At 33.9% G+C, this 10,581-nt stretch overlaps 1 protein-coding gene across 1 annotated transcript; it reads right to left on the bottom strand.

Annotated features, from left to right (window-relative positions):
• Positions 1–1,686: 1,686 nt before the first annotated feature.
• LOC143563087 (putative inactive purple acid phosphatase 27) lies at positions 1,687–9,289 on the bottom strand. The gene is made up of 11 exons (XM_077050714.1): positions 9,185–9,289; positions 8,760–8,829; positions 8,548–8,670; positions 8,330–8,422; positions 6,964–7,093; positions 6,801–6,882; positions 5,840–5,972; positions 5,549–5,754; positions 4,249–4,374; positions 3,103–3,412; positions 1,687–2,137 (listed from the first exon to the last, which is right to left on the bottom strand). The coding sequence occupies exons 3-11, from the start codon at positions 8,665–8,667 to the stop codon at positions 1,832–1,834; spliced, it is 1,506 nt and encodes a 501-aa protein (XP_076906829.1). The 5' UTR covers positions 8,668–8,670; positions 8,760–8,829; positions 9,185–9,289; the 3' UTR covers positions 1,687–1,831.
• Between the last annotated feature and the right edge of the window lie 1,292 nt (positions 9,290–10,581).

The raw sequence follows: 10,581 nt of genomic DNA, 5'->3' as shown, positions 1-10,581 counted from the left end.
CTGGAGATGCTTATTTGAGGGGGAGATATGATACGAGTAGCTACAAGTTTTGGTTTGCTTACAAAGAGTTATAGTTTGTTTGTTTGCACAATCCCGAGAATCATCAGCCAAGGGGGAGGTTAGTATTACGGCTGATGATATGCAGTTAAAGTATTCAACGTTAACGTATTCGTCGCTAAAGTATTGGATGCTAAAGTATTGGAAAGCATTCGACAGATACAGACAAGGGGGAGTCTGTAAGTGCATGGATTTGGTGTCCGCAGCTGTTCGAATAGGATAGGGGTACTTTAGTCTTTACACTTAATGTATAAAGGCTCATTCGCTAAGCATGTTTAGCGAATGAGGCCTCATTCGTTAAAGACTAGGCATATTCGTTAATGTAAGAGCCCATTCGTTACTACAGTGTAACGAATGGCGGCTCAATCGTTAAAGTATACCCATTCGCTAAGTGTGTTTAGCGAATGTGTGTTTAGCGAATGGGCTATAGAAAGTCATTCGTTAGTACTATTCTAACAAATGAGAGGCCTCATTCGTTAATACAGTATAACGAATGAGGCATGCCTATAATAGGCCTTCCATAGTAGAGTTGCATAGATTTTGTGCCATATTTATTCTTTATATTATGCTGTCGGATTCTCTCCTCACCATTAATGTATCTTTATGTAACATATTGATCATCAATAAAGTATTCCGCTAACGTATGAACACGATTTAACGTATCGGTATTGCGACTAGATCCGAGGCTCAGTAACGTTTTTACAAATTGGAATTGGAATTTGCATAGGATTTGGAATTGGAATTTGAGGGAATTGAAGTTCAATTTCATTCTTGATGTGTTCATTTGACAAATGAATTGGAATCGTTTTCTTTCTTTTTCTTTTCTTTTTTTTAACGAGGATAGCTGCGGAAGCATTTTGGTTTTTTTAGATTTTTTGTTTTTTATTTATATTTTGCGTTATGATTTTTTATTATTATTATTATTATTATTATTATTTGAATTTTTTTAGGGGTTTTTTTGATAAGATCAAAAACCCTCAAAAAAAATTCAAAAATAATAATAAAAAATTCAAAACTCAAAATAGAAATCAAAAACAAAAAAAAAGTAAAAAAAAAACTAAAATATTTTAATCTTTGTTCTCGTTTAAAAAAAACAGTCGAGAAAAGATTTCAACGAACTCACTTGAAATCCTTCACAATTTGGAAGGATTTAGAATCTCTTTATTTAAAGGAATTTGAAAGAATTAAATTCCAATTACTTGACAACCGAACACATTAAAATGTAATTAAGATTCCAATTCCAACGAAACAAACACACCATGTCCTGGGATTTTAATTCCAATTCCATTGAATTCCCACGAATTCTATGAAACAAAGACGCCCTTAAATCACTATAATTGAATAGTAACAGTTAGGTGAACAAATAGTGTGACCTAAGAACTTTTCCCATGTGTAAGATTGTATCAACCGAGATATAACATAATATTGTACGATAAAAAACATTAGGCGACCGAAACAGACAAGATGAGCCTTATGTTTCACTTTAATCTTTGGCAGTCAACTAACACCATACTCCTATCAAAGACTAAACATAAACCTTCTACAAACTTTAAAGTCCTTCCATTTTATCAAAGTTTAATTGGTTTGTCATATGAATACAATAAAGATCATTACATCTAGCAACTTCTATCAAACCGACCCACTCAGTATTCGGTAAAGAAGTCTTTGGGCTTTCCTGATTGGTCGGAAATAAGACATCATTCACCAAAACACAACCTTTAAGTTACAGATAGGAGCAAACCTTAATAATAATGCATGTAACTTGCATATTGGTTTATGATGCCAATGTGGTAGGTTCACACCCATCATGTACGCATGCCAACATGTCTCTATAGTCTCTCATGATTGTGAAATTATCATAAACGAGCCCGTCTCTACTCTTTTTGTACTCAAAAAGAAGTGAAGAGTGGTTAAACGCGGTAAGTTTTACAAACCCCCAATCATGATCTTTATACAAACTCCAAATCGTATTGATCTCAGTAAAATCTGATAGATGGCTCCCGCCTCCACCAACAACAACATGAATCGTTCCATTAACGGTTCCAGAATAACTGTATCGTTCCGGGTTGACACATTGGCTCTACACAATAATCATATTTTTATTTGTCAAAAGCATCAAACTTAACTCGCGCACACTTGAGATCATGTAAACTGAACACGACTCATTTAACCAAAACATGTCAAACTGGTTGGCATGTAATAATCAAGTTGGAAACGTGTTAATCGGATTGATAGGTTGTAAAAATACGTGTTAAAATGGTGGGTCGATATGTTCAACTAAACGGATTAGACAGGTCAACCCAAACACAAACCGTTTAATTAATCAGGTCAACCTAAACACGACTTGGTTTTCAAATGGGTCAGATATGCCAACCCAAAACCTGTTGATTTCCGGGTCATGTTTGGGTTATGTCTAGTCCTGTAAATGAACCGAACGTTTGGTGAACCGTCTGGCAAGAAGTTCATTTATATTTGTTTGAGCACATGTCTTGTTCATTCATTTGTGTTCGTGAGCGTTCGATTACATTCGTTCATTTAAACTTATCTAGTTCATTTGCGTTCATTTAGTTTACGTGTGTTTCGTTTATATATTATAAATGTTTAGGCCCATTACAGCTTAGTCTAGTTGTAATAGCTTTTTAGCCCTATGCATTGTTGTTCACATTGACTTTTAACTTGGTTATGTACGTTCGTGAATACTGTTAACGAACACACGTTCAAATTTAAAGCAAACAAACACAAACAAGAGAACCCCGTTCTTTTAATTGTTTGTGTTCGATTGTTTGTCCGGTTAAAGCTAAACGAATGAACACTCCATTCGTGTTCGTTCAGTTCGTTTGCAAGCCTAGTCATGTCGGAAATTGCCACCCTTAACCTCCGGTGAGGGTGATCGTCAATTGCAAACTTAGTCCAAACGTCAACTTCATCACAAATGTTTGGACTAAGTTCGCAATTTTTAAAAACATGGGGACCAAAGTCGCAATATGGTCAACCACAAGGGACATTTGTGCAATTTTCTCTAATAATTATAATTATGAATAATACCTGGTATACTGGGCAGGTTCTTTCATAATTATGAACATGACCATAAAAAGCAATATCAACTTTATATTTCTGCCATAGTTTCTGCAAATGCTCTCTTCCCATTGGCTCTTCAAAAGCTCCTTCCTGGGCATACCAACTGTTTGACGAATATCCAAGCACGCGGTGAGCTGAAAATATGAGCCATGGTTGTTGTTTTCGGTCAACCGATGCCAGACACTTTTCAATCCATTTATATTGTTCTGAACCCTCTCTCCAATCGTGCTCTGAATCCGCTATGCAAAAGTGAAACATCCCATAATCTGTTGAGTACCTGTTAACGTTAAATAGATTAAAGTCCACTACATTATTTGCAAAATGAGTAAACTGAAAAATAGTTAGCTTATAGGAAATCAAGTGTGTTTTAAATGCATAAAAAAATCTCTTGAATAATACCTTTTAGAAATTAGATTGTTATATAAGCAATATAATTTTTGCTATCAAACTGGATACGCTAATTATTTATATTTGGACAAAATCTGTTTTGGGTGAACTCAAAGGGGTGTGCAAGGGTCGTTTTGAGCTCAAACCGAACTAAAAACCAAAACTTTGATTTTTGAGTTTTTGAAAAGTGTTCGAATTTGGATCTTTGGGTTCGCGGTTTTGCTTTTTTTAGTTTATGCATTTGGGCTTGAAATTTTTGGGCCTAAAATTCTTTTTGAGCACAACTAGTGAATTTGGGCCTAAATATTTTTTTTTGTTAGTTAATAATTAATTGATTATTATATTGGGCTAAAATATTTGGGTTACACTGTTATCAATTCTTATAAATTATTTAAACTCAAAATTAAAAATTGATAATCCATTAATTCAGTTCGTTTTTTTGGTTTTAAGTTTTTAACTACATCCAAAATCGAAACCGATCTTAACGTTTTGACGAAAACATAAAACCAAATCGTCACTTTTTGTTTGGGATCGGTCTTTTCAGTTGCATCAACCCGTGCAAACACTTTAGTTATTTATAAAAAAACAAAAACAACAATAAGTCTAATGGATGAAAGTTAAATGAATAAAATATCCAAAATACTTTTTCAAAAATTAGATTATTATTTAAATAATACCACCTAATGAAAGTTGTTGCATAAAATCATTCAAGAAAACTTAGTTTACCAAAATTTTGCTCGATTCTCTGCAGGAACATAGTACATGGTCTCAGCAGGCACACCACACTCACCACCTGAATCTTTAGTAGCATAAAAACCTCCTGAATCGGGCCAAGAACGCTCATGGTTTCCACTGCAAAAAAATAAAACCTAAAGTAAATAATAATTCAACTAAATATTTATCAACTAAAAATGAGGTGGTATCCAACAGTAAATCTTTTTTATTTTTATTTTTTAAATGTTAAGGGTATTTTGGTCACATTTCACATGCACTTAACGGACCAAGTTACCATCTTTCCAATTTAGAGACTGCTGGTGTTACGCTCGTGCAAACTTGAATTAAATTAGTAATTTTGAAAACTTGGGGACTAAAGTCACAATATGACCAAACCACAGGGACTATCGTTATCCCGCCTAATTAATTCCAATAACAATCTAACTTCTTAGTCAAATGATGAAGGGGGTTTGATGCATTAAATTATAGTAATATACAGTTTGGGTGACTTTCGGTCTGTTTGACCCGTTTGACCTATATAGTGTAAAAGTGTTAATATTGTTCTCAGCTTCTCACAACTTAAAATTGTTTCTATATTAAACGGCCCTCCATTGAAATACTGGCAATTTCATATATACCCATACAAACTTGGAAAATATCATATTTACCCGATTAAAATTAAAATATCATACATGTCCTGACAATGTGGTTAAAATATCAAATATAGCCAATACTGAGAAGCCAATTTAGCAACTGGCGATTTTACCCTTATTTTTCTAAAACTCTAAAATCTCATAAGTGCCCATTTTTAACTTGCAGATTTTTTTTAGCTTCATTTTATTTTTACCCAATTTTAACATAATTTTTTTAGTCATAAACAAAAGTTGTCTCAAAATATTAGATTGCTTATAGTCCGATTATCATGCGATTATACCCGGTTCGGTTATCTGATTCAAACATACAGATTCGATCGATTATCTGTCATCGAGAAAACAAAATAGGAGAGACCGAGAGACGACGGTTTGGTTCGCTTGCTTATATTCGATGCAAACAAAATCCAAATAAATATAGGGGTTTAACAAATATAATGGAAAGGGGTAGAATGGTCGATAAGTAAAAAGAAAATTCATCTAAGGTGGGCATATGTGATATTTTTGGTTTTGGTTGGGTATATATGAAAATTTTCAAGTTTGTAAGGGAATATATAAACTAAGTTCTACTAATCAGGAAATGGGTACCTCATAAATTAACTTAAAAAAGAAACGGGTCAAACAGGTCGAAGTGAATATTTACTGCATAAAAGGATTCAAACCTTGCAACCATGTATGGTTTTATTGAAGCAATGGGTTCGGTCTGTGCGGTAAATTGGTCCCACTGTGAGAGATAACCATTTGCATAAGGCATGTCTCCTATATGAAAAACGATATCATAATTATCAAGATCACTAATTAATTGGTCTGTGGTAATTAATGATCCCGGCTGATAAGACGCATACTCATTTGAACCATCTCGTTCTGCCTGAAAAAGAAAAGGCTCAAAAAAATTTCAAAAGTAATTAAAAAAAACGAAGTTCAGAGAAACAAGATATTTTAATTAATATCACCTTCCCCATGTCTCCAAAAATAATAACACGTTGCAATGAGTTTTGCCCCGGAAATGGGGATGATTTGAATGAATATGTTTTACTCCAAATAATTGATCCGTCTAATAGCATATGGCCCATCCTATAACTATACCTGTAAAATTGTTTATAATTAATCTTTGATTGACCTGCAAACATTTTCTTGAAATTGATATATGATGAATGTTTAAAAATTGATTGTAAAAATTCAGAACTGTATCTTATTTGTTTTTAGTTTCTTTTTTTTTCTTTTTAAATGGCTGTATCTAAATTGTTTGAAATTGATTTAAGAAGTCGAAAACATTCAAATGACACTTAGTCTCAATCAAAGACATTAGTCTCAATCAAAGACGGATGCTTTGGTTCTTTGTTTTCTAAAAAAACAGATTCTTCGGTTCGGTTTCAGTTTTGCTATTAACCAAAACCCCCAAAAAAAAACTTAAGTGAACCATAACCAAAATAAGCGATTTTAAGTTATCTTTAAGAAATTAAAGAACGGTGTGACCCAAAAATTATAGGTCCAAACGTGTAATAATCAATTAATTATTTATCAACAAAAAAATTTAAGCTAAAAGTTCTGGACCCAAATTCATTATTGTGGGAAATTTTTTTATTCCGCGCCAAACCAAAACCAAATGATTAAAATCTAACCCTTTCAAAGTAAATGGGTTAATATATACATAGGATTCATTGTAGAACCCAATTTTCATTAAGAGCTCTCTATAGACTATAGCACCTTCAAAAATAAAAACAATGTAGTTAAAATGGTATTACCCTTATCAGATAAATTTGGACTTTCAACTAAATTGTTATTTACAGTTATGCCATTCTTTTATTAGAACCATTAATTAGACTAATCAATGCCTATAAAGAGTTCTTAATAAAAAGACTGTGCGTGCGTGAGTGTGTGTGTGTGTGAATAATTATAAATATGAATACATACATAGTGTTTGGCCACAATTCCTTTAAGAAACTAGTGTGAATAAAACCGGGATCACGCCACCCAACAGTACGTGCAGGAGGACCTGCAGGGCAATTCTGTAAGTACTACAAATGCTATGTTTATGGTTCAGTAATTAAGATTATAAATATTTAGAATTGCATACCACACATGCTACCACGGGTAAACGTCAATGTTCCTGCTGGCGATTGTTTCGGGCTGTGGCCCGTTTGACCCCAATCAACAAATGGAACCGCTTCATCAATGTTGTAGCCGCTTGTCCATGTAACTGTCATCTGCAACAAATATCAAGAGTTAGTTAGCCACTGGTCTGTATTTAATCTCAATGAGCGGAATAAAAAACTTAACTAAAAGAGAAACCGTTCAAATAGGTTAAAGGTAGCTCAAAGATAGGGCTGTAAACAAGCCGACCCGAGCCAGGTTGGGGCTGTCTCGGCTCGTTTATAAACCGAGCCTAGCCTGAGAAAGATTGGGTGTGGCTCGGCTCGTTTATCTTAACGAGCAGAAATGTTGATCTTGAGCTCAGCTCATAAAAAGCTCCACCCGGCTTGTGGCTCGTCGAGCCAGCTCGTTCATTTAAAAAAAAGTCTAATTTTATATTTTTTACACATGATGATCTATATATAAAAAGAAAAAATATATATATTTCTAACATATACATAATGCACAATTAATAAACTACCAACTTTATAATTTATATATATTAAAACTTGGGTTATACTTTAATTTATATATATTAAAACTTAGCTTTAATTTTAACAAGCCAAAGAGCCATTTAAGAGAGCCTAATGAGCAAGCCAACAAGCCAAGCTTACCTTGGCTTGAGCTTGGGCTTGGCTCGTATACAAACCGAGCTGGCTTGGCTTAACTTGGCCAGTTTATCATCATCATCATCGTACTCAGTATATCCCACCAATAGCAAAGCTATGGTAGGGTCTGAGGAGGGTAAGATGTAGACGGCCTTACCTCTACTCCATAGGAATAGAGAGGCTGCTTCCAGTGAGACCCCCGGCTCGATAGTGGTTTTGCATCAAGCCTCGAGGTGATGCATGTACCCTTTTCTTTCGGCTATCAACGCCACCACATGATGCCTGATTAACCTTCCCTCACTTTTAACGCTATTTTCACGAAATTAGTAAAATAACGTCAAAATTAGTGCAATTTCACTTTTGCCCACCCAAGGTTCCACACATATATAAATTATATGTGCGTACCGCAAACAGGGCCAGTTTATAGATGAACCAATTTCGAGCGAGACTAGTACTTTTTGAACAGCCCACTACTCAAAGTTTATCTGAATCATATTATTCAAAGACTTACAATATTACTGTAATATTATTGTTTTAGAAATCATAATTGTCAAACTAATTATTTACAAGAACTTCTTAACAAAAAGGATGCAAAAAGTAATTTCCAGTCAACCCAGCCCAGCCAAGTCTATTTTGGCTCATGCTAAAAATGACTTGTTTCAACATGAAAAAGGTTAAAAGGAATTATAATAGAAAAAATACCTCATCCCAAGCTTTTCCGTGTGCAAGGCGTGGATATACAGGAGCCTTCGGGTTTGCAAATGATATAGAATTAGAAACAGCCACCACCCTTGGCTTTAATCCAAAAAAAATAACAGCAATTAGTCAAGGAGGGAGTAATATCATTAGAAAGTTAAAAACATTAAAACTATGTAAACAACATAAATAGCAAACGTCGTTTAAAGAAGTAATCCACTCACATTTTCCAACCCGCCAGAAAATAATACAAACGCGAAATCCGCACGTTGGTTGATTAACTGGAAACTTAATGTAGCTTTTCCTGTTGTTACATAATTGGAACTCGAGTGGTTTGCAAACATGTACTGTATAATAACCCACATTAAAAAGTTGATAAAAAAACAAGCATATTTCCTTAATTCTACAAACCCTGAATTATATTTATCACGTGTACCTTAATTGGAGCTGTGCAGATGCATGGAGCCTCGTGCGATTTGCCCGATTCAGAGTAGCAATCTGATGCACTGCATATGTTTACAGATGATTCAATAAAAAGTTAACATATATAAATGTCATAAGTATAGGTGGCAAGATAGTGGGTGGCGGGTCAAAATAGGTCAACTTTGTGTGGGTCAAAATGAATCAGTTTGACCTGAATCCCTTTGACTCCAATATTCTACAAATAACTAGTTTGTTAAATATAATTACAAAATGTATGTTATTACAGTAAATAAAAAATCTAACTTTCTGCCACTTTCAACCCATTTCCTGTACCAATTTGACCCACCCGTTTGCAGATACAAGCATAACCCAAATTGACCTATTCATAAGCTAACGGATCAAGATGATGCAAGTATTTATTTAAAATACGAATGTTACTTGAACTTGGCAGGTGAAAAAACTCCAACCCAATCATTCTCAGATGGTTCTGGGTAGTTGAGCTCCACTTTGACCCATTCAGTATCCCCACCCTATCATCAAATCATCAAATTATAAACCTATTAATAACAAAATCAAACAAATCACAAAATTTTTACAGAAATTAAAATAGAACATATAACAACAATACAGTTCTAGCTAGAAATCATCGGATAATCTAAGAGCAGTGAAGTAAAATTGCGATCAGTCACCGATTCATTGCTAGTCTGCTACTGATTCGATTTTACCTACTCGTACCTAAAAACGGTAGCCGGTCAAATCCAGCCCAAATCATTAAAAGGCTGTCAAAGTTCGGTCAAAATTCGCCAAAATTGCTCAAAAATTCGGTCAAAATTGGTGAAAGTCTTTTGAGGTATTTGAAAAACTATAATTATTAATCCATTCTGAATAACAAGTTTGAAAAATTATATATAAAACTTAGTGTGTGTGTAATTTTGAAAAACTACATATATAATTCCAATCCGACTAATTTGAGAAATTATATACAAAATTTGGCACATATATATTTATAAGTTTGAAAAAATACATATAAAATTCCAATCCAACTAATCCTGATTAATCCCTATGCCCAACTACGTATAATCGTAGAGTAATGGGAAGCACCGCAAAGAAAGACCTTAGTCGCCAGTAGCAGAAACACTGTCAAGAGTTTTTTCATTGTTGGCAGTTCATCCAACACTTGGTGTTCTGGAATCAAAATATTTGGTTGTATTTAACGAGTACCAGTGATTCAAATGGCCACTTGTACCTACTTTGGATTGGTGACTGACTGACTGACTGACTATTATTGGGTAAGAAGCTCAATTTCATGAATGTAGAGTTAGCAAAATATCAGAAACCGTAACAACACGTTATTTATTAATTTGGTGGTTTATGGTGGTTAGGTGTTAAAATCTCCTTAATACAACTTTCTTTTGTTTTTAGTATATGTCTTTTTAAGTTAGTTGACACTTTTTACCGATTTTTATTTATAGAAGCCAACAAAAATAGATCGTATTCAATAAAAAAAAACCACAAAGTAATTTTTTTTAAGCCAGATTAACTTGATAAAGAAATTCATAATGAATTTTGGATAGGAAAAGTGTGACCAATGACCATTATTCCATTAATTAAGATCACCCAATGTAGTAGAGGAGTGGTACGTATGAAATGCCAAGTCAATTTCCTTTTTACAACAAGACGGGTACTTGAGTGTTAACTAGTGAAATTCCACATGCGATGGGGCGGCATTTCAGTTTTAGAAATTTCTGAAATAGTTAATTTTGACTAAGTCTTTCTAAATATAGCTATGGTTTCAAAAAAATTGCCAAAATTATTCATTCAGATCCAAGGGAAAC

Source organism: Bidens hawaiensis, unplaced genomic scaffold, assembly GCF_021521415.1.
Source record: "Bidens hawaiensis isolate Kalapana, Puna unplaced genomic scaffold, B.hawaiensis_p1.1 tig00021268_1, whole genome shotgun sequence".
Classification (NCBI taxonomy): Eukaryota; Viridiplantae; Streptophyta; class Magnoliopsida; order Asterales; family Asteraceae; genus Bidens; species Bidens hawaiensis.
Note: the sequence above shows the minus strand (reverse complement) of the source record. Positions and strands in the feature narration are given on the sequence as shown.

Coding starts and splice junctions, on each gene's coding strand:
- LOC143563087 (XM_077050714.1), bottom strand. CDS start 8,667: ATGTTTGCAAACCACTCGAGTTCCAATTATGTAACAACAGGAAAAGCT. Junction 3,413..4,248: donor GAGAATCGAGCAAAATTTTG/GTAAACTAAGTT, acceptor TAACGTTAACAG/GTACTCAACAGATTATGGGA. Junction 2,138..3,102: donor GAACCTGCCCAGTATACCAG/GTATTATTCATA, acceptor ATTATTGTGTAG/AGCCAATGTGTCAACCCGGA.